The sequence below is a fragment of the Thermobia domestica genome, chromosome 13, assembly GCF_964235325.1.
Source record: "Thermobia domestica chromosome 13, izTheDome1.hap1.1, whole genome shotgun sequence".
Taxonomy (NCBI): Eukaryota; Metazoa; Arthropoda; class Insecta; order Zygentoma; family Lepismatidae; genus Thermobia; species Thermobia domestica.
Window position 1 is genome coordinate 183,367,919 of NC_137466.1, and position 24,742 is coordinate 183,392,660.

General features: G+C 34.9%; 1 protein-coding gene across 1 annotated transcript in view; it reads left to right on the forward strand.

Annotated features, from left to right (window-relative positions):
- Positions 1–24,742, forward strand: part of LOC145667450 (pancreatic lipase-related protein 2-like) — an 82,369-nt gene that overhangs the window by 52,534 nt on the left and 5,093 nt on the right. The window contains exons 8-9 of the mRNA XM_081734931.1: positions 8,790–8,907; positions 16,526–16,638. Coding sequence (XP_081591057.1) covers positions 8,790–8,907; positions 16,526–16,638 — 231 coding nt within the window. The remainder of the gene's footprint in view (positions 1–8,789; positions 8,908–16,525; positions 16,639–24,742) is intronic.

Consider the following 24,742-nt stretch of genomic DNA (forward strand, 5'->3'; position numbering starts at 1 on the left):
AGCTAACCTTATTGAATCTTATGACTCATAGTCTTAAGGAAATACATGCTACAACACTGGCAAAGTTATTGTTGATGCAATTTGATTGGTTGATCACTATCTTTCGTGCAATCTGATTGGTTGATGATTTTCAAATCTTTGCTGCATTCAGTTTTAAGTTTTGTTTAACATTTAAAAAGTTTTTGAAATTTTTGTTTGAAAATTTTTTGTTTGAAACTTTGGTTTGACATTTTTTTTTCGTTTGATATTTTTAGTTTAAAAATTTTTGTTTCGAAATTTTTGTTTGAGACTTTGGTTTGAAATTTTTTCGTTTGAAATTTTGTTTGAAAATTTTGTTTCTAAAGTTTTGTTTAAAAAATTTTTGTTTGAAATTTTTGTTTCAAAATTTTTTGTTTTGAAATTTTTTGTTTCAAATTTTGTTTCGAAATTTTTGTTTGAAATTTTTGTTTCAAAGTTTGGTTTGACATTTTTAAAAGTTTGTGCACTCATTAGTAAAGAACCGGAACTGTTTAGAACAAAAACCTCTGGCAACATTGTGGTGCAATAGTACACGTCAGAACATGATAATGCAACGTCATCAGTTTTGCACCATATATAAGTATCGTTCGAGTTAGTTAGTATTCATGATAACGTCATCATGGCTACTTGTCTGCAGTTTCTAAACACATGTGATGTGATGAAATCATTTACCAAGATTACTGATTTACAACAGAATGTACCTTATAGAATCTTAGCTAGCCAAAAAATCCCTACAAAGTTTGGATTAAGAATCGTAGTGAAGCTTGAATATGATAAGAATATAATTTTACCAGCAAGATATTTTCCCATGGAAGCATCAAAACAAGAAGAAGTTTTGCGTTTCTTAAATACTGGATCTGTATCTTTATGTTATAAAGGATTCTTGGGTCGAAGTCATCAATTTGAATTTAGTACACAGCCGGATTCGTCAGCAATTGTGATGAAATCATGAATTCAAACGTCAGCACATTCCTTTGACGTCAGACATAGTTGTATGAATTTGGTTGGTCAGCATGACGTCAGTAACTGTGATGAAATCATGAATTCAAATGTCAGCACATTCCTTTCCTATGACGTCAGCAATAACTATAAATCAACCAATACACTATCATCCCACGAAATCATTTGAGCAAGTGCTTCTCAGGAGGAAAGATGTGTACTTCTAACGATAAAGAGTTCATCTTCGCAAGCTATTATCCAATAAATATATTTCAAACAAAACATGTGATGATTGGTATCAATGCTAGAACATTTGAACCAGTGATTCGATTGGGCAAAGCAGAACAATTTGGTGTACAACTGACCTGTGAAGAATGGCAAATATTATGTTCACGAATCGACCAAATGAACGATTATTTTCATGATGAGCTAAATGTGACCATAGTCAAATCATTAGGCTCAAATCATGAAGTGGTGATGCGTACAGTCCTGTTGCTGTTACGCTGAGAAGATGGTGCTGTTACGTAAAAAGAGTACATTCCATGCCCCTCGCAACATGGTGTATCTAACACAAACTGAATGGAACAAATTCATCAACGTATTTCAGTGTGTGAAACATGCAGTGGAAGTGTGCAACAAAACAAGTATATTCCTGAAAAAGTACTATTTTGAAAAATGTGTTATGCATATTGTACAACATGTATCTAGATATTGTGATGGTTGTCAACATCGTTCGTGGGTGCATACCTGTATTGATAAACAGTTTATTTGTGATCAAATGGACATAGAGTTTCCACCAATTGATATTGCAATAGACCTTAAAAGACTTCAATTGGAATTAAAATTATATGCTAAAGATAAACTAGTGCAAGAAGTTCAAAATACATTGTATCGACAATATCCAGATCATATATCTGGTATGGATGTATGTGGAGTGTAATAAAATGAACCATTTCAATGAATTGTGTTTTTTCATTTCAAGTACAACACCATGTTCTGACGTGTACTATTGCACCACAATGTTGCCAGAGGTTTTTGTTCTAAACAGTTCCGGTTCTTTACTAATGAGTGCACAAACTTTTAAAAATGTCAAACCAAACTTTGAAACAAAAATTTCAAACAAAAATTTCGAAACAAAATTTGAAACAAAAAATTTTGAAACAAAAATTTCAAACAAAAATTTTTTAAACAAAACTTTAGAAACAAAATTTTCAAACCAAAGTTTCAAACAAAAAAATTTTCAAACAAAAATTTCAAAAACTTTTTTAAATGTTAAACAAAACTTAAAATTGAATGCAGCAAAGATTTGAAAATCATCAACCAATCAGATTGCACGAAAGATAGTGATCAGCCAATCAGATTGCACAAAAGATAGTGATCAACCAATCAAATTGCATCAACAATAACTTTGCCAGTGTTGTAGCATGTATTTCCTTAAGACTATGAGTCATAAGATTCAATAAGGTTAGCTATGTATCCCTGTACACTACCTCATCAAGGTCAATCACGTGGTACATCGTATTGCTTACGTTTATATTTGGCTGTAATAATCAATACCAATGACGCATTCTCAAATTATCCTACAAAGTTTAAATGTACCAATGTCCTGGACTCCTAATCCCATCATAGGTCAATAACTGATCACGTGATCATACTAATATTTCACAATGATTTACCCAAAGAACAATTACCAATTATTGATATGACAATAAGAAATGTACCCCTCCCAAAATTTAAGATTGGTACACAAATACACTTGTGTCTTATGAAAAAGTAATAAATCCTGTACTTATTCAATAATAAAGCCGGTCAATAACCTTTAAATTTTGAATATTTGGCCATAAGAGGAATACCAATGGGTCCTAGAAAACGTTTACCGAATTTTGTTATTTGATAATTCCCAAATTTAAAAGAGAACGTAAACATATAGAGGTAATAAACCATATAACGTATTAAATAGGGGTCAATAACCTCCGAAATTTGATTTTTGGTAGTTCTTTACCCATGAAAGGGAACGATGTGGACCATCCAAATTTATAGTGGTACATATTGAAGACCTGTACGAACATACCAAATGCTTATATTAAACAATTTCTAAAACTGAGTGGATGAGTCAAGATACCCCTCCCAAATTTTTAAAGGGTGCATCATGTACTATGATAGCGAATGCTTAAATTGAAAAATTTCCAAAATTTAAGGGATTGGCTATGGTACACCTCCCGGGGTGCATCAATGTACCTATGTCTTATGATAGAAAATGGACCCTATACAAGACCATATAATGATATTAGGTAAAGGACATCATCCAAGGGAATAAATTAGGTCAAAAACGAAACACGTGGTTGTACTAAAATTTGGCAATTTCGTACCCATGAAAGGGAACGAGATGGACCACCCAAATTTATAGTAATATATATTAGGGTCTTATACTATTATACCAAATGTTTAAATTGGGCAATTTCCAAAATAAAGAGGTGGGTCAAGGTACCCCTCCCAAAATTTTAAAGGGTGCATCAATATACCCATGTCTTATATTAGGGAATGGACCAATATACATAACCATATAATCATATAAGGTAATAGGACCTCATCCAAGGGGATAAATTGAGCCAAAACAAACACGTGGTTGTACTAAAATTTGGCAATTTCGTACCCATGAAAGGGAACGAGGTGAACTACCCAAATTTATCGTAATACATGTTAGGGTTCAGTACTATAATACCAAATATATAAAATGAGCAATTTCTAAAATTTAAGGGGTGGGCCAAAGTACCCCTCACAAATTTTAAAAGGAGTGCACAAATGTACCTATGTCTTATGATAGGGAATAGACCCCTATACATAACCATATAACCATATAAGGTAATAGAACCTCATCCAAGAGGATAAATTGGGCCAAAAGACCAAACACGTGGTACAACGTATTGCTTACGTTTATATTTTGACAATTTTGTACCCCTAAAAGGGAACGAGGTGGACCACCCAAATTTATCATAATACATGTTAGGGTCCGGTACTATAATACCAAACGTTTAAATTGGGCAATTTCCAAAATTTAAGGGGTGGGCCAAAGTACACCTCCCAAATTTTTAAAGGAGTGCACAAATGTACCTATGTCTTATAATAGGAAATAAACCCCTATACATAACCATATAACCATATAAGGTAATAGGACCTCACCCAAAGAAATAAAATGGGCCAAAAACAAACACGTGGTACAACGTATTGCTTAAGTTTATATTTTGGCAATTTTGTACCCCTAGAAGAGAACGAGGTGGGCCACCCAAATTTATCATAATACATGTTAGGGTCCGGTACTATAATACCAAATTTATAAAATGAGCAATTTCCAAAATTTAAGGGGTGGGCCAAAGTACCCCTCCCAAATTTTTAAAGGAGTGCACAAATATACCCATATCTTATGAAAGGTAATGGACCCCTATACATGACCATATAACTATATAGGATAATAACACCTCATCAAAGGGGATAAAATCGACCAAAAACCAAACACGTGGTATAACGTATTGCTTACGTTTATATTTTGGCAATTTTGTACCCCTAAAAGGGAACGAGGTGGACCACCCAAATTTATCATAATACATATTAGGGTCCTGTACTATAATACCCAATGTTTAAATTGGTCAATTTCCAAAATTTAAGGGGTGGGCCAAGATACCCCTCCCAAATTTTTCAAGGGGTGCATTAATATACCCATGTCTTATGAAAGGGAATGGACCCCTGTATACGCCCATATAACCATATAGGGTAATAACACCTCATCCAAGGGGATAAATTAGGTCAAAAACCCCCGAAATTTGACTTTTTGGCAATTTTTTACCCATGAAAGGGAACGACATAGACTCCCAATACGGATAGAGGTACATACTGTGGTCCTAGGCTACCATACCAAATTTTTAGATTTGGCAATTTCCAAAATTTAAGGGGGGTGGTCCTATGTACCCCTGCCAAAATTTAGGGGGTGGGCCATGGTACCCCTGCCAAAATTTAGAGAGGGTGGTTCTATGTACCCCTAGGTCATTGACCCCGGCCAGGGACCATGTGTCCTGATTCAGGGACCCAGGGGCCAAAAAGTTTCCTGAAGTAACCCCATTACTACTGACACAATCTCAATATACAATTTGCATTTATGATTTGATCATTAGAAATTCAACTTTCAGTTGTTATGTCAAAACTTCTCTGTCAAAACAGAATAATTTTACTTGTACATTTACCCAAGAATAAAAATGGATCTGAAAAGGTAGGGGGACGGTAGTTAGCTGCATGAAGTCACGCCGTCCTCCTACCTATCTTTGCCCATTGTAATTTTTTAGGAACTGGGGAGACGCCATACATATTTTTTGGATGTGGGAGGTCGGCGTCTCCCCGCGTTCTCCCTCACTTATACCCCTGCACCTACCGAAATCTAAAGCTTCGAACCAGATATTCAACGAATTTTACAATAGAACAAAGGATTTTACCTGGTAATTTTGATCATAACTTTACTCTCAATCTCCAGAACGTCCAACAATCTCGATGCAAGCCCTACTGAAACGAGAACAAAGTAAGTTTCAACATCGTTTTAAAGAATTTCAATTTCATAGCCCATTCCCCTGGACTACCATACATATCGACGATTTAATCTTTCTACTCATCGTTATTAGGATTTCACTGTATTTCATCCACAAGTGCCTAGTGCGTGCGTGGCGCATAAAACAAGTCAGTGACAGTGTCGCCACCTCTAGTACTTTCGTACTAGATCTAGTATCTTTTATAACATTTTAGTGTTCTAGTACGTTCACCAACAAATATAGTATTTTTCTCCCCTCTTTTTTCGTAAATACATTTGGGAGAGAGAAAGGAATCTCACGAAAATCTGGCAATGTACGAAAATTTCACTGTTCCTGATAACACTTTTCTGCCAGATTTTTTTTTTCTTTCAACAGTGGTATTTACAGTACAAGAACGGAAGTAGAACATAGGTGCTGTACGGTCGCCTTTTCCAACTAATAAATGACTACAGTAAACAATATTACATATTTGGTGATCCGTTTAAACAGTAGGCTATTAAGAAATTAAAACTCGATTTTCTCAATAAGCCTATTTTATGACATTTCTTGTTTTCTCCCGACATCCTCTATATTTGTCATACTTGTGTTACATTAGTGGTTTTACAGTGAGTTCTAATACGACAAGCAAGGATTCCGCCAAGATTTTTAGCTTTGTGGGTGTAAACTCAAACTTGAGAGGGTGTAAGTGGTTTGAACGGTTTCTATCGAATTTTGACTTTTAAAAAAAACACACTTAAAGTTGGAGCTTCTTTCAAGAATGTGGGGTGTCACTCCCCCACCCATAGTGCTTTATGGGGGATCTTCCGGAAATCTTCTAATAGGATATTAATATGTAAAATATCTTAAATAGAGTGGAACGGACCAAATAAAATTTTAGTACTTTTCCCCCAGATCTAGTACTTTTTTCTGCATAGGTTAGTACAAAATATTTTTGCTCGGTGGTCACACTAGTCAGTGATATTTCATTTTTCTTCTTTACAGAATGATTATACCCCTGATACGATCTATTACCACGTCCATTATTCTAATTATTCTTCTCATTTATACAGGTATGTGCCTGATTTACAAAAGGGCTCATCTTAGAAACATTTTCGTAGTCCCAAAACGAAAATTTCACTGCCCCTAGAAAATAACAATATCAGAACTACAACCATCCGCCATTGTAGAAACTAAATATTTCAACGAATTTTCAACAATAGGAGAATTGGTTTACATCTATTAATTAACGTTAGTATTAAGCTCCCTGTCTTTGATGGAAGTGATACCTAGTGTTGATCCTGCTCAATTATTGGGGAAAAAGTATTTGGGGTAAAGGTATTTATTCATGCCAAAATGTCCATCAAACCATTTAGAATCTAGTGTTATACAGTGTTGACTAATACTCTGGTGTTCCGTTTATGCAGTGCTTCCAGTGCTTCATAATCAGTGTTACTAGTGGGTAGTGTGATCTTCATCGAAAAATGATCTTCCAGATTATATTTTTCCCATCTGGTGGCTGCATTATCCAGTGTGACCACCCAGCAAAAATATTTCGCACTAACCTATGCAGAAAAGAAGTACTAGGTCTCGGGGAAATGTACTAAAATTTTATCTGCTCCCGTTTCAACCTTTTTATGACATTTGACGATATTAATATCCTATTAGAAAGTTTCCGGCAGCTCCCCTTTCCCTGTGGGTGGAGGAAAGACCCCCATATTCTTCAAAGAAACTCCAAATTTAAATTTTTTATAGTCAAAATTCGATACAAACCTTGAAAACCACTTATGCCCTCCCAATTTTGACTTTACACCCCCAAACTAAAAATTCCTGGCGGAATCCCTGCTTAATTGTCGTATAAAACCACTAAAATAACACGAGTATGACAAATATAGAGGGTGTCGGAAGAAAACAAGAAATATCATAAAATGGGCTTATTGAGAAAATCGATTTTAATTCCTTAATAACCTACTGTTTATACGAATATATTAGTTGGAGGAGGCGACCTGACTTCACTTTCGCTCTTGTAAACACCACTGTTGAAAAAAAAAAGCAGAAACAAGTTACCAGGAACAGTGAAATTTTCGTACATTGCCAAATTTTCATGAGATTCCTTTTTCTCTTCCAAATGTACTTATGACAAAAAAAGAGGAGGGAAAAAGTGCTAGATTTATTGGTGAAAATACTAGAAGACTAAAATATTATAAAAGGTACTAGATTTAGTACGAAAATACCAGCGGTGGTCACACTGGCATTATACCCTCATATTAAGGAACAAAACCACGTTCTTCGGCACAAGCATCAGCAAGCAGACGGCGGTTGCGATCACCACCGATGAGACACGAAGAGATACGAAAAAGATCCCTCCAAAGCTTCGCCTCCAAAGACTGGCCATATAAGCGAGCACCCCGAGGCAGAAGACAGTTGTTAAGTGGTCATCTATCTCTCATCTGCCATTGGCAAGAGATACTACCTTCTCTTTAAACTGCTACGGGCGGGAGAAACCCCTCTAACTCTACGTTTGAGCTGCAACAGGTAAGAGGTATTGTTGCCTCTCTCCTAGCTCAACGGACAGGAGATTTCAAACTTACTTTGAGCTGCAGCGGGTAAGAGATATCCTCACGTATCTCTAAGCTCCAGCGGGTAAGAGATATCTTCACGTATCTCTGAGCTGCAACGGGCAGATCTCAACCCTACCTATGTGCTGCAACGGACAAGAAGTATCCTTACCTATCTCTGAGCTGCAACGGGCAGGAGATTTTAATCCTACCTCTGTTCTGCAACGGGCAGAGTCATTCTTAACCCACAAATCTCAAACTTCCGAATTGTAACGGTCCGCTCCAATCGTAAAGAACTTTTAGAGAAAAATAGAAAATAGATTATTTGCAATCATATGTAGAAATTATATAAACATCTTTTTATAATAAAGAGTGAGGTAAAAACAAAAACATTTACCTTTAATCAACCGAATATTGCAGTACATATTAGAACTTGGACTATGGGTACACAATAATAATAATAATAATAATAATAATAATAATAATAATAATAATAATAATAATAATAATAATAATAATAATAATAATAATAATAATAATAATAATAATAATCGTACGCATAGTCCAAGACACATATTAGTAGTATTCATAATAACATTATTATTATTATTATTATTATTATTATTATTATTATTATTATTATTATTATTTTGTTCAGATATTGAAAAAGACTTATTATACCCTAACATTTATGATGGCAGTTAAATCTCCTTTGTGTTATTTCCAGCAATAAAAGAGGCCTTTATATGTAGTCACAGCAGAGCTACGTTGTATTTTATCGAAGCTATCAATTCCAATTGCTCCTTCTGGGGACATAAGGAATTTCTACCACATCTCAGTTTCACGTAAGTATTACTACAGTCACTGTATTACTTACATGTCCAAGCTATGCCATTTATAAGTATTGAAAATCTTGTAGAATAGGTATGCGAGATGTCAGAGTAAAAACTGTTCAAAGATAGCGAGAAAGTGTCCTAAGGATAGGTCGATAGGTTACATTCCTACATCCATTCTTATCTCTCTTCATTCCAACCGGAAATGGTAGAAATCTAAAATCTTCAGTATCAGTGTTAGTCGTAATAAGGCAAAAACGATTTTAAAAAATAGCTTTAACTGACATCGCGTAGCTGAGTAATGACTAACTTTCTTGGTTCAGGGCTACTTTTCGTTTAAAAAATCACGGCGGTCTACTTATCTGTTTACTAGCCCACTAGAGGGAACCATAAAGCAAAGACAGTGATGGATACAAACAGTATGATACTGATCACTGCTGGCTACCTCTCAAGGCTTAACGATCAACGCGGTGGGCATCTCTGAAGTAACTTATTGAGATTAGCAGCAATGTTGAGCATTATTGAAGCAAGTGATCACCCTGTTTTCTTCTGACTAATTTCCACCCAAACTAGCTATACTAAATAAGCCTTTAATATCCTACAAAACATACTGGACCATATTCAGAAACAAATTTACGTGTGATTAGCGTCGTACTAAAGATTTAGATAACATGTGATTATAATTTCCATATTCAGAAGCATGTTTACATAATATTAGCTACAACTTTTATCGGAAGATGCAAACCAAGACTTCCCGCAGGGTTGTCCAAATAGCTACATTATGATCACAAAGATACGACATAAAGGTATTTGATATTCTCTTTCAACTTGTTCTCTATTAATGAGATTGGACAGCCCTGTGGAAAAGTTGTAGTTTGCTTCTGTGGAAGTAGGCATCATTTGTCGGTAACATAATCATGAGGTACCGTTATCACGAATCACCTAGTAGCTTTCCGTTTGCAGCCATTTAGAAACGAGAAAATAAATAACGATTTTCTAAATGGCTGGAAATCGAAAGCAGATAAGTGAGTTGTAATAATGGTATCTCATCTAAAATATATTGTCAAGAGAGCTCTTGTTCCACTTTTCGATTACCTTTTTATCTATTTGAAGATATCGCATAATTACTGTAAAATTAGCGGTATTTTAATTTTGCCGTGATGGGGCTTCATAATTGACTAGCTTCAACCAGTGGGAATTGTAAAAATCCCACACATGCACCATACTGTGTCAAAAGTGAATGCATTTACGAAAGTTACCATAGAACATTTTTTTTTAAATCCAAGAAGGGGGGAGGTAGGATCAGGTCACTCATATATTCTCGGTTGATCTAAAATGCTAGTAGTGGAAATGATCGTTAAGCCTCAATAACTATGTGCCACATTGCATGAAAATCTAATTGTTTACGAAAGATTTCTATTGGGAAATAAGTGCTGTAATAACTAGGGGAAGGCGGGACAGAACGGGTTAGCGGGGTGCAATGGGGCACCGCTCCTATTTCCCCACTATAGTGGTGCAGCCTTGCGGAAGCAGCGGGAAACTGAATGTCGACTCCCTACCGGTATGTGAAGCAAGCAGCGTCAGTGTTGGAAAAGGCGTTCGGCATGTGCGAATCGTTTTAGTGTTTGCACTCCGTTTCTCGACGCCTGTTGCAACAAAGCCCAAGGAAACTCAAATAAGAATGCACAGAATGTTGAAGTAGTTAGTATAGTTTCATAGTATCGTAGTTGTAGTATGTTTTAGTGACTATAATATGTAATCTTTCCCACGCAATTACCGCTGACACCATATGAAGTACCAACATGTGTATAGGGGCGGAACGGCGTAGGGCGGAATGGGCTACTGATATCACATTACAACCAAAAGAAGAAGCCCAGACCAGCGAGAAATTTCTACAAACTGTTCCAGGAAGTTGTTCCCTTGTAGCGTCGAAACCAGGACCTTCGTCGTCATCCACAGAATCACACATCCCAGATTGACCACGATTTCAGGAAGTAGACCTCTTGACGAACCGATTCCAAGACCTTTGACGCCAACCACAGGAACAGACATTCCGGAAGTGACAACACTGGCGTGACGGTGATTTATACACATGTCACTGAAGGTTTTTTCATCTTTCCCCAGAGTTAAGACTGGTGGCAGAAGACTGACCAAAAGACAATTAAAAATAATAACTTAGATATCATCACCGTATAAAGAAGTGTTGGAAACAAGAACCAATTAAGAGGAAGCAAAAGGTAAAAGAAAGAAGAGGAAGCAGCAGGGCAAGGACAAGCTGGCGAAGAGGACAGATCACACATTTGAGTATGTAGGATAGTTGACAGCAGCAAGGAAAAATAAATTGAGAGCCAGTTCATCAGAGGAGCCACATGCCTTCATTGTGCTAGGTAGTATTCCCAATCTAATGAGAGATGGATTGCCTGTATGCTGTGCAAACTTTGGTCAATTTTTTCTTGTGCAGGTGTATATAGTGACGACAACCAAGAAGTTTACGTTTGTAAGTTCTGCCAGCCGTAATTCAGTGTACCCCATTGTGCCCCGTGTGTTCACGTCCATGTGAAAAAATATTACTTTCGATAAACATGTGTGTGTCCTTGGATTTGGACTCATATCAACCAATTACTGGTGATTTTTGTACCTAAAACTTCAAATAATATGTTAACTTCATTTTCAGTATTCTCTTGTCATTTTTATTACGCGTATACAGCCATTTATATTAAGTATCCCGTTCTGCCCCGCCTTCCCCCTACCTACTCATGCCAAAGGGAAAATATGTTTAAAAGAAGATAAAAGCAATAGCGTTTTATGTGGATTGTTTAAAAATTCAGAATATATAGTTTTTTGCTGGGATGTATTAAGTACTTGTTTATGGTTATATATTTTATGTGTTTGTTTATACCAGTTTACAATTGAATTTGTAGATTGTATTAAAGTACACATTCGTATTTATATTTTGGTAATTATTGTCTTTGGGAGGAGGTTATATATATGTGGGAAAATTTATATGTCGTTAGGCCTAACTAGTAAGCCTAACATTATAAGTGAACGATACGGCTAAATTGTATAACGCAGCACTCACCACAAACGTTATCACAGTTGTCATAATTTCGCAGTCTTGGAAAAGGTCGACAACTCCCAGATAAGGTCAGGCGAAAGTGCATAAGTAAGTTTAGTTCGACCAAATGGAACCAAAGATGGTATCTGAAGAATCGAATATCCTATGCAGATGTTGGAGCTGTGGGCTCAGTATGAGGAGCTAAGAGCTCAGTAGGAGCTGTGTGCTCAGTTTGAGCTTTGTGCTCATATTAAAGTGTGCTATGTGCTCAGAGGAAGCTCAGGAGGAGCTTTTAGGGGAGCTAAGTGCTCAGTAGGAGCTGTGTGCTTAGTGGGACTGTGCTCAGATCAAAGGGAGCTCTGTGCTCAGTAGGAGCTGTGTGCTCAAAATGAGCTTAGTGCTCAGAAGCATTAGGATGTCGATGTGTTTCAGAGCAGGAAAGATATGTCAGTGAATAGGTTGCCTGTCACAAAGATTGGACGAGAAGTACAGAAAGGCTATTTACGAGCCTGAGAAAAGTGTTGCGGTGACCCGGAGGAAGTTGTTGAAAAATAAGTGCTGTAATAAATACCTATGCATGGCAAAGGGAAAATATGTTTAAAAGAAGATAAAAGAATAGTGTATCATGTGGATTGTTTAAAAAATCAGTTACATAGTTTTTGCTGGGATGTATTAAGTATCTGTTCATAGTTATATATTTCATAAATAAATTTATATAAGCTTTTAATTGAAATTTTAGATTGTATTCAAGTACACATTCGTATTTACATTTTGGTAATGATTGTCTTCGGTAGAAGGTTATATATGTGGGAAAATGTATATGTCGTTAGGCCTAACTAGTAAGCCTAACGTTATAAGTGAACGATACGGCTAAATTGTACAATGCAGCAATCACCACTAAAAATTATTCATAGTTGTAACAATTTTGCTTACCATATTTTTCCTAATCGTCCGGAGGGGGAGGGAGAGTAATGAGAGTAATCCACTGTGCAGTGGACTCATTTTAACCCCAAGCACTGGGATTTACGTAAAAAAAAGTCAAAACAAATATATACAATATTGTATTAAAATCAAAAGAGTTCTACTAATGTTATTATAGAATTAAAATAAATTATGGGAATAAATCCATTACTTTATTTCTGTATTCATTTTAGCTTCATACAGAGTGAAGATGATTGGGAAACCTTAAAGAAAATGTACGTCATATTACACCAAAATCGAACATTTTTCAAACAAAAATTATCGTGGAGCATATATATAGGGTCTATATATTAAATTCGGGGGCAGGTAATTTATCCTTTGATTCTTGTCAAATTTTAACCAGAAGCTGTGGAGACATATAGTGAAAAATTTATATTGGAACGTAGTTTATATTGGAAAAATTTTCTTGCATGTATATGTTTAAAATTGCAACATGAGGTAGATTTTATGCTCTTATTCTTAAAGGATTGCAACTCCAAACACTAAGGTTATTTCTGCAAATTGAAGAGAATATATACCAAGACTCATTAAAATCGGATAAGTTTTATGCTGTTTATATTACGGGGGTTGTTCAATATATCAACAGTAAAAAAAAATGTATTTTTTAAGATACATTTCTGAACTATACATGCATGCATGGAGGTGGGTCCTTTTTCACTTCTCCACATAATCCCCATTGAAATTCAGACATTTGTCCCACCGTTTCACCAATTTGTCCAAATGCTTTGCAATAATAATAATAATAATAATAATAATAATAATAATAATAATAATAATAATAATAATAATAAAAATAATAATAATAATAATAATAATAATAATAATAAAAATAATAATAATAATAATAATAATAATAATAATAATAATAATAATAATAATAATAATAATAAGGGCTCTGCTTGTTTAGCATTCTTCTCACATTCCGCTTTACTTCTTCATCACCAGTTGACAGGAGACCAGGTCGCTTAGGTCGAACCTGAACTTTTCTTCAGGGAAATGCAATTCAGACACAACCAACCTGGTTTCTTGTTGATGATAACGCCCATCCCCACTCAGCACGCAAACAAGATACAAAATTGAAGAGTTAAGGTAGGAACGGCTGCCCCACTCTCCATACAGCCTCAATTTAGCGCCGAGTTATTTTCATCTTTTTTTTTCGGGTTAAGGTCTGCATTGTAAGATGAACGTCTCGAAACAGATGAAGAAGTGAAATAGAGTGTGAGGAGAAGTGAAATGGAATGTGAGGAGAAGAGAAATAAAGTGTGAGGAGAAGTTAAATGGAATGTGAGGAGAAGTGAAATGGAATGTGAGGAGAAGTGAAATGGAGTGTGAGGAGAAGTGAAATGGAATGTGAGGAGAAGTGAAATGGAGTGTGAGGAGAAGTGAAATAGAATGTGAGGAGAAGTGAAATGGAGTGTGAGGAGAAGTGAAATGGAATGTGAGGAGAAGTGAAATGGAATGTGAGTAGAAGTGAAATGGAATGTGAGGAGAAGTGAAATGGAGTGTGAGGAGAAGTGAAATAGAATGTGAGGAGAAGTGAAATGGAGTGTGAGGACAGGTGAAATGGAGTGTGAGGAGAAGTGAAATGGAATGTGAGGAGAAGTGAAATAGAATGTGAGGAGAAGTGAAATGGAGTGTGAGGAGAAGTGAAATGGAGTGTGAGGAGAAGTGAAATGGAATGTCAGGAGAAGTGAAATGGAATGTGAGGAGAAGTGAAATGGAGTGTGAGGAGAACTGAAATGGAGTGTGAAATAGTGTGAGGAGAAGTGAAATAGAGGGTGAGGAGAAGTGAAATGGAGTGTGAGGAGAAGTAAAATGGAGTGTGATTATAAATAGCCAGAGCCCTGATTTTTTGCAAAAGGTTTGGACAAACTGCTGCAACGGGAAACAAATGCCTCAATTTGAATGGAAATTATGTGGAGAAGTGAGCAAGGACCCAGCTACATATATATGTACAGTAAAACCTGTCAGCTTGGCCACCTGCTCATCTTGGCTTAGTTCGTCTTGAACCTGCATTTTCCCATAAGACATTCGTTATTTATTACTCTGTAAGCTGGCCACCTGTCTATCTTGGAAGTTGGCCGAATTGAGGCAGTGTTGACCCTATGATTATAATGATAAATTTACCTGCGTATCTTGGTCATGCAAAATACCGTTTTGTTATTTTTCTTAACTATTTCGTATTCCCATAGGGAGATTGACGTACGCGCTTTTGGCGTGGGAGAACCAGGTTCGATTCCCGACGGGAGTTAATATGGTTCGGATTCCACGTTAATCAGTAGGTTCACGTCTCATATAGCCTCGCTGCTGAGCGGGACGTTAAACTCAAAATCAACTCATGAGAGGTAGATATTCTGTATTTGTGACTGGAGACAAAGAAGCATGGATTCCCACGGTTTGTTCTTGGAGGTCAAGGGAAAGAACACTACCTTGATAAAGAGTTGACGAAGAAAGATGTGAACAAGAAAAAGTACGTATAGGAACTCAGGAAATGGTTGTACGTATTTGTTTACCCTGTCTGTTTTGGTAGGACCATTAGCTATATTGGCTCCTTTCATCAGTGGTGAGCTTTAATAATTCCGGAAAATTCTCAAGGTTAAAGCTAACCACCTTAATTGTCAACTATTGGCATCTGACGGATTGTCGAAACTTAGCGGAAGTTTTGAGATATGAATTCCCTTAAGATATTCTCAAAACATCCTTTGCTCCGAGGGAAACGCTCGTAGTTCCAGTGGTGGTTAACTACAAAATTAGAAGGTGAATACGTGCTAAAAATAATACTGTATATTGTTATAACTACTCTGTATACATTATTTAAAAGTAGCTATCGTGCTATTGCTTATTAAAATTTTACAAGCAAGTAATACTAGAAATACTATTCTAAGAATGCACCAATCACGTTTATTTTTTGTAAATTTTCCACCTGTCTAAGTTGGCCACTTTCCAATGGAACCGATGGTGGCCAACATAGACAGGTTTCACTGTATATTTTATATATGTATCTTAAAAACTAAATACTTTACAGGTTAGAGAAAGTTATATCTTGGACGACTCACATAGAAAATTATCTTGCTTTGTATGTTCAAACTCACAACATGCGGATAGATTTTACAACCCTTATTCATGATGGATTACAAATAGGACATCCCAAACAATTATATCTGTATGTTGTGAGTTATGAGTTGTGTTGTGAGTTGAGTTCTGAGTTGTGAGTTGTGAGGTATAAGCCTCTGATAGAAGGCTTATACCAACTTCAGTTAAAACAGGATACATGTTTTTGAGATTTATCGAAGGACAGGTGAACAAACGCAAATGTCGATCGAGTTGAATGGTAGAAGTTTCGCTCCGCTCACTTCGATAAAAGCGCTTTATTATAATTTTACAATTTTCTAAATCAGAGTAAATTATAAGCAAACCAAAATACAATAACAGTTGCTTATAATGAACTTTGCTGTCAATGTTATGTAGCTTATTTCACAATCAAGATTTCCAGTTGACTTGACAGTTCTTTATATATATATATATATATATATATATATATATATATATATATATCGTATATTTTTCAGTACATCGAAACTACTTGTATTTCAGAGGACCTGGAAAATGTTCGTTGAAGAAATGCCAAAAGCTTGGTTTACAAACGCCACAGTTACCAGCTAGAGGTGAATTTGGCGTCAAAACCAATGACAAAAGTCCATTCTGCAGTAAGTTCAACCAATCATTTTTATAGCTATATAATTTTTATGAATACACAGGGTGTTTCAAAAGAACATTTACAATGTTCGGGAGGTGATTCCTGACACCAAGAAAAAACAAAAAGTATAGACCAACATGGATGCACAAATACTTCCTTTCAGAGTTATAGGCTACCGAAAACATAAAAAAAATGAATTTGAAAGGTATGTAGCTCCAAAACTACCGTAATCGGGTCAAGACTTCACTTAGGAACTAATATGTGCGCGATCCAAAAATACATGTTTCAGCATACAAAGCAATTTTTATAGAGGGAGTTTGGCCACGAGCATATAATTTGAAGTACTCTTCAACTATCTCTATAAAACTTGTTGCGGAAGTAATGCAGGATTCTGAAACTTGGATATTTGGTTAGGGTATCCCATTAGTTATGGCCCCACTTGGCCTAACTTTGTGATGAATTTTCCACTTTTCCCAGGTCCCGCCTGATAAGGAGGACTCAATTTTTTCTCAGTGTCGCACGATATGCCGTGTCACACGTACTGCCCAGTTATGAAAAATCGATCACTCGGAAAACTCGTTCTCTATTATGATCCCCTTTTTTAGGGATGTATTCTTTCTATTTTACGGCCTTTTTTCAGGGGTGTATTCGTTTTCTTTTATGATCCCTTTTTGGGGTTTACTCATTCTCTTTTACGACTACTTATTTAACATAGCAAAATTTACATAAGTCTATCAACACATATTCCAATCAGAAATTACATAGAGACTACGAAAACCTATTACATAAGGCTATGGCATATTTTCGCAACCCCTATGTAAGATATCATTGATGATAAAAGAGTATGACCACCTTTTTAACTTTTATGTAACATAGCAAAAATTACGCAAGAAAGGCTACTAACATAACCGAGAATAATGAGGGGTATGTTCGTTCTCTTTTTCAACCCCTATTTAACATACCAGACGTTAAAGAGTACGAACACATTTTAACACAGTAACCTTTAAACCCCTATTTAGCATATAAGTGTGTACTCGTTCTCTTTTACAATACCTTTTCTCAACCCCTGATTAACATAGCAGGGATTATAAAAGACTATGGCCTTTTTGTTGACCTCTAAATACTAAAGGCAGCAAACACTGTTTTTACCCCTATTTAACATAGAAGCAGAGACCTTGTTTTTGCAAACCTTATTTTGAACATGCTAATTACGAATATTATATTAGTTTTTACCTAGATCTTACCAAAGTTTTACCTAAGCCTTTTTTGGATACGCTTTATACTGGTCAGAGGTCAAAGGTCCCACATAGTAACCCACATAGTAGACCACTTTGTAAAAGCGGTGACTACGAAGCCAATGCAATTTATGTCCCCTAACGTCCCATAATTGGAAGTTATTTTAATATGACCCATTTAGATATAGTGTAATATTTTCAAATTTAAAGTTTAACTAGGTTAGAACTTTGTTCTATTTAACACATTTTTCTACCAACCAGAAAAATTCAATTTTGTGCGAATTTAACTTCGTATTATTTTTGTACTTCCAAAAAATTGTGTTATTTAATAAACGAAGGAGAGTCATTTTAAAATTAACCTACTTTAATTACCTATAGAGCCACATTTTAAAATTTCATACCTTTTTGTAGCACCAAGAAAATTTGTACAATTTAGGTAAACGGAAGAGAATTATTTTAAAAATTTAGCTGTGATGCAACATTTTCAAATTTGTATACCTTTGTACCGACCTGAAAAAATATTATTTTAAAAAGTGAGGAAGGTCCATTTTAAAATTTGCAGACTAATTTTTGTGATGCGAATTTCTAATTCAAAATTTCACTGGCTCAAAGTTTTGTGGTGCGAATTTTTAATTCAAGATTTAATTACCTTTTATACTTTTAAAAGATTGTACTATTTAAAAAACGAAGGAGAGCCATTTTTAAAAATTTAGCTACTTTTAATATTTGTAGTGTCACATTTATAAATTTTAAATTTTGTACCGTATTAATAAACTAAGGAGAGCTATTTTTAAAATTGAGTGACCTATTTAGTTGTGGTGCGATAATTTCAAATTTGTATGTTTATGTAGCAACAAGAAAAAATTGCATTATTTAAATAAGCGAAGAAGGGCCATTTTGACTAGCTCATATTTTTATATAATTTTGTGCTACTCATATAAACGAAGGCATACACGTGGGTGGCCTATTTATTTTTGTATCAACCAGAAAAGGGAAGAACTTCCATTTTAACTAGCTCAGAATTTTATATCATTTTGTGCTATTCAAATAAACGAAGAAATAAATTTGAGTGTTCTATTTAATTTTGTACTAACCAGAAATAAGCAAAAAGGTCCATTTTAACTAGCTTGGAACTTTACAGTGTTTTTTGTACAAGGAGAGCCATATTAAATTCTGTGGATTTATTTAGATGTGGTGTGACGTCATTAAATTTGAATTTTAGCTAAACATTAACTAATGGTTCCTTTGCTACTTTAAATAGTAAATATGTTGTTGCAAATGCTTCCGAAAAAATAGTAATATTCCAACATAAATGTAAAAATAAAGCTAAGTTCTTAAAAATTAGAAATTTTGTGGTAAGAAAAACCTGCCAGACAATATAGAACTCTTTTTCACTATTAAGATTTAAATGTATTTTTCTGATTTTTGAATTCCTATAGAACTTGGTGGTTAGTTAATTCGCCGACCTATAACTAAACGTAAGACTTAAACTGCATGAGCTGCCATTGAAATTGAATTTAGGTTACAGACGAAAAAATATTCAAATACAAGGGAGTAACTTCATACATTCAATTTTTACTTAATTCTGTATAACAGACTCCATAGCAATCAGTATTATTAAGGAATGAAGACATACTAAAGGAAACTAATGAAGAACGACAAATTATGAAGATAATAGGAAAAAGAAGAAACAGCATGCTTGACTATTTTATTCGGCACTCCGATTGGATCACTGTGTTGATAGAGGGAAAGGCAGAAGGAAAACCAGACTAATCCATTAGATTCAGTTACGAAGAAGAGATCTTATCAAAGTATAAAACAACTCTCCAAGGAAGATAAAACTTAAAATTTCCTGCTACTCACCAAACTATGGTTGAGGTGAAAAAAGTTTACTGTAAAAATACAGAATTATTAGCTATGAACAGTTTTATTTAACTCTCAAATCTATTGTTGTGGTATTAAATGTCCAGAATAGAATTTCTTCAATTATGGCAGTTATTTAGAATTCTTATTTGTATTATTAGTATAGTGAAGGCCCTATCGTACAGTTTGTTGAGCACAATTTTGTTCTTTTATTCTTCAATTGACGTAGTCATATGGCTCCCCCTTCTACAAAAATACTATAAAATTCCGAGCTAGTTAAAATGGATCATCTTTGCTTATTTCTGGTTGGTACAAAAATAAATAGGCCACTCATATTTATTTCTTCGTTTATTTGAATAGCACAAAATGATATAAAATTCTGAGCTAAAATTCTAGAACGGTTAGTCTTTCTTGTGTAATTTCTGCTTTAATAAAAAAGTGAGCTACATAAGCGCCGTTCATGTGACCTTACTCTACGGTTTTGTTAGATAAAATTAGATAAAATTGCTATTCTCTTATAAAGGTTGCGCTTTTTTCACACAAACTATTTGCTGTCTTTATACTAACAAGTGCAAATAGAATTTCAATATGTTGTACCATTTTATGAGTTGCGTATAGTTAAATATTTGACCTTTGACTTCGAGATGACAGTTTTTTTAATATGTAGTATTCAAGACACCATTGCTAAATGTGACAACAGAATTTAAATAAGCTGTACTGTTTACGACTTATATATAATTAAAATATTACAATTTTTATAAAAGAGCGTATCCCACATAAACTATAAGACATAGGTAAAAACAAATATTATATTCGCAAATAGCATGTTCAGAAACCCATATATACCGTGTTTCATCAAAATCTGCTAAAATTGTTATAATAGGGCTTATGCCACTTAAAGTATAAGGCCTAAGTAAAAACGAATATTATATTCGTAATCGGCATGTTTGAAAACCCTATGTACCGAGTTTTATGCAAATTGGTTAATATTTTTGTAAAAGGGTGTATCCCGCATAAACTAATATTTTTAATTAGCATGTTCAAAAACCTATATAAAAGAAGGGTTGAAAAAAAAGGTCTCTGCTTCTATGTTAAATAGGGGTTAAAAGACAGTACTTGTAGCCTTTGGTAATAAAGATTGAAAAAAAGGCCATAGTCTTTTATAATCTCTACTATGTTAAAAACAATGCTTGTATCCTTTCTTGCGTAAGCTCTACTATGTTAAATAGGGTTTGGAATATGTGTTGATAGCCCTATGTATTTTCTTCTATGGGGTTAAAAACAGTGCTTGTAGATTTTGGTAATAGGGGTTGAAAAAAAGGCCATAGTTTTTAACCCTTAATACCGCAAGGTATTTCAGTTACACAAAACCGCAAGGTGTGTCCAATGGACACATTGCCATTTCTGGCCTTATTTCGTTTTCAACATTTTAATATTTTATTTTTTCTTAACTGCAATTTTGTAGAAATGTGTATTTAAAAGCAATACATTCTAACATAAGCCAAATATATAATATTCAGTGTTTCCAACCCCTTCACATTACGAAAGATAAGCGACAACAAATTTGTAAAAGTAAAGACAAATGTATTCTTCACAGATATATTTTTGTATATTTTAGACATAACATGGATTAAGTTGTACATTGAACATCAAAACACTCTAATATAAGGAAAAATATATAATATTCAATGTTTCTATCTCTTTGTAATACCAAAGATAAACTACTACTTTGAAAAACTGGACACTAATGTTTTCTTCATAGACTTGTTTGGTATTGTTGACAAAAGATTCAACATTTCACATATTTAACATCACTACCTTCTACATTCTAATACAAGATAATATATATATTGTTCAGGGTTTCCATCCTCAAGTATCTAATGTATGATAAGCGACTCATTTGAAAAACTTTGAAAATATTTAATATTTTCTTAGTACATATGCTTTGATATATCATTGACATTACATTTTTGTATATTTCCCCTTAAGAGTTACCCATGGAGCATTTCAGACACTTTCTGATAACACTTGAGTGCTCAGGGCAGACATTCTTCTTGCAAATATCACACTTGTCTCTACATTCTGCACTTTTTGGGGTTACACATGTAACATCTTCTTTTGGGTGTAGATTTCAGTGTGCCAACACCTGTGGATGATACACCTTTTTTCTTTATCAACAACTATATCGTCAGTGTTGTGCATGCTTCACCAAAGAATAACAGCCTTTTTTGGTTTCGAGCAATAGGAAACTAATGTGAAATCATTTGTGAACCCGAAAATAGATGATTGCTCAACCCTGTTCTTGCTTGGTTTGAATTCTTCACGAACAAATGGTTTGCTTTTTCTCACAGTGCCTACTATTGTTAGACCGTTTGTTAGTAAGGTTTTTCCGAGTTCCATGTCTCTAAAAGAATTGTCACAAGTTATATTTCTGTTAGTTCGATAATATGGTTCCGCTAACTTATAAACAACTTCTGTAGCTAACTTATTTGCTCTTTTTCTTCCTTTTTTGCCTAAGTACGGTATACCTTTCAAAGGATAATGGGTTTTGGAGTCACATATCCACCAAATTTTCATACCGTACTTATCCGGTTTTGACGGCATGTATTGTTTGAAAGGACAACGACCTCTAAAGGGAACAAGCTGTTCGTCGACTGTTAGACAACTACCAGGGAAATAATATTTTGTTCAGTTTTTGCATATCTTTTCCCAAATGTCTCTAATCGGAGCAAGTTTGTCATTCCTTCTTTCCAATCTAGTAGTTTTATCATGAAACCTGATGAAAGACAGTAGATCAATAAATCTATTATAACTCATAGTGGCGCGAAATAAAGGTAGACCGTACTTCTTATTCCATAGACACTTTATGTTTTACCATTTCAGATGACCAGCAGTAATAAGAAGTCCAATAAATGCTAAAACTTCTTCAGAATCACACATCTTCCACAACTTTTCCCTCTTTTTTCCATATAGACCCGATTAGCTTCTGTATTTGTGTTTGTAACAATATCACTTATAATATCATCCCCAACGAATAAGTGGAAGACATCTTCAGGTGCTTTTCCTTCACAGTTAGCAGGAAGAACTACTTTATTGCAACTGCCTCTAACAATATTTCGTGCTTTTATTTTGGTAGAAGGTGGAACGTCCTTATTCCAACGGGTCCCATTTTTACTTACATATTCACAAACATTTGAACGAGAAGGTACTTGAATGTCATTATCACTATCCGAAGCACTTTCTTGATCTTCATGTTCACCTACCTTATTCACGTGATCCGCCTCACTCGAATCACTTTCAAGTGTTTCATCGAATAGCAATTCTTCATCTGAATTTATACTGCAATCTGAACACGTTTCATCATCAGCAAGTATTTGTTCGATTTCTGTATCATTCACTCTTCTTTTTGCCATATTTAAACATAAAGTACACTCACAAACACAAAGGAAATATTTCAAAGGATGAATAATCTGGAATAACATCCACCAACACGAAAGCAAGGGAAAACAAATGAATTACTAAAGGCGCATAACAATATTGCCAGCCACATCTGTCAAGAAAGCAACTACATATAAGAGATACTTTACTAAAATTTATCAACATAAATATCGAAAAAGAGACAAACAAAGAGAAAAAACACGAAAGAAGAACGCAAGTAAGAATGAGAGGAGGATATAACGTCTGATAATTGATTCAAAAATTTTGAAAATACAATTATTCAATACATTTTAAATATGTGTCCATTGGACACATCTTGCGGCATTAACGAACAAAAAGTATTAATCCCGCCTTATGCAACAAGAATCAGCACCTAGAACGAACTTACTTTGGTCATACAATGCTATTGAGTAGTTAGAAGCATACCTAGAAGGAAAAGAAAATTTTAAAAATAATAAAGATACAGCTTCTAAAAAAACAAAGGTATGTGTCCATTGGACACACCTTGCGGTATTAAGGGTTAATAATCGCCACTATGTTAAGTAGAGGTTGCGAAATTCTGCATGTAAGGGATCGAAAGGCGATCATAGCCTTTCTTACATAGAGGTTGTAAAAAGGGGTCATAAAAGAGAACGAGCACACCCCTAAAATGTGTCATAAAAAGTTTACTATGCACAAAGTTTACTTTGCCTAGTCAAATCCCTGCTATGTTAAATAATGGATGGAATAAGTGTTTATAGGCTTATATATTCTCTGCTTTGTAACCTTCCTTGTGCGATATCTGTTCTGTTAAATAAGGGTCGTGTTTATAGTCTCTGCTATGTTAAAACCAATGCTCATGTAAGCTCTACTTTGTTACATAAGGGTTGAAAAAACGGAACGAGTACATCCCTGCTTTGGGTTCATAGTCTTATATAATTTTTGCTATGTTACATAAAAGTCAAAAAGGGGTCATGAAAGAGAACGAATGCACCCCAAGAAGAGTCATAAAAGAGAACGAATATACTCCCAAAAGGGGGACATAAAAGAGAACGAGTTTTCGGGGTGCTCAATTTTCCATAGCTGGGCGATACTCGTGACACGGCGTATCGTGCGACACTGGAAAATCGAGTTCTTCGTATCAAGTGGGACCTGAGAAAAGTGGAAAATTTATCATAAAGTTAGGCCAAGTGGGGTCATAAGTACCTACATACTAGATCCTAAGTGAAGTCTTGACCCTACTACGGTAGATCCCATAGTTTTGTAGCTATGTACCTTTAAAGTTCATTTTTTCATATTTTCGGCAGCCTATAACTCCGAAAGGAAGCATTTGTGCACCCAGGATGGTCTATACTTTTTGTCTTATCTTGATATTAGGAATCACCTCCCAAACGTTGTCGGCGTTGTTTTAAAATACCCTATATATATATAAGCATAATAGAAGGATGAATAAATAAGGCATATCTAATCAGAAATGTCTTTTCAGTTATAGCAGATAGTCCAAAAATTATTGAGCCTTTTGCTCGCGAGGTGGTGTTAGTGCACCAAATCTCAGGGTATAACGGGTCGCAGCGGGTTAAGTCTAACGTCATTTGACAG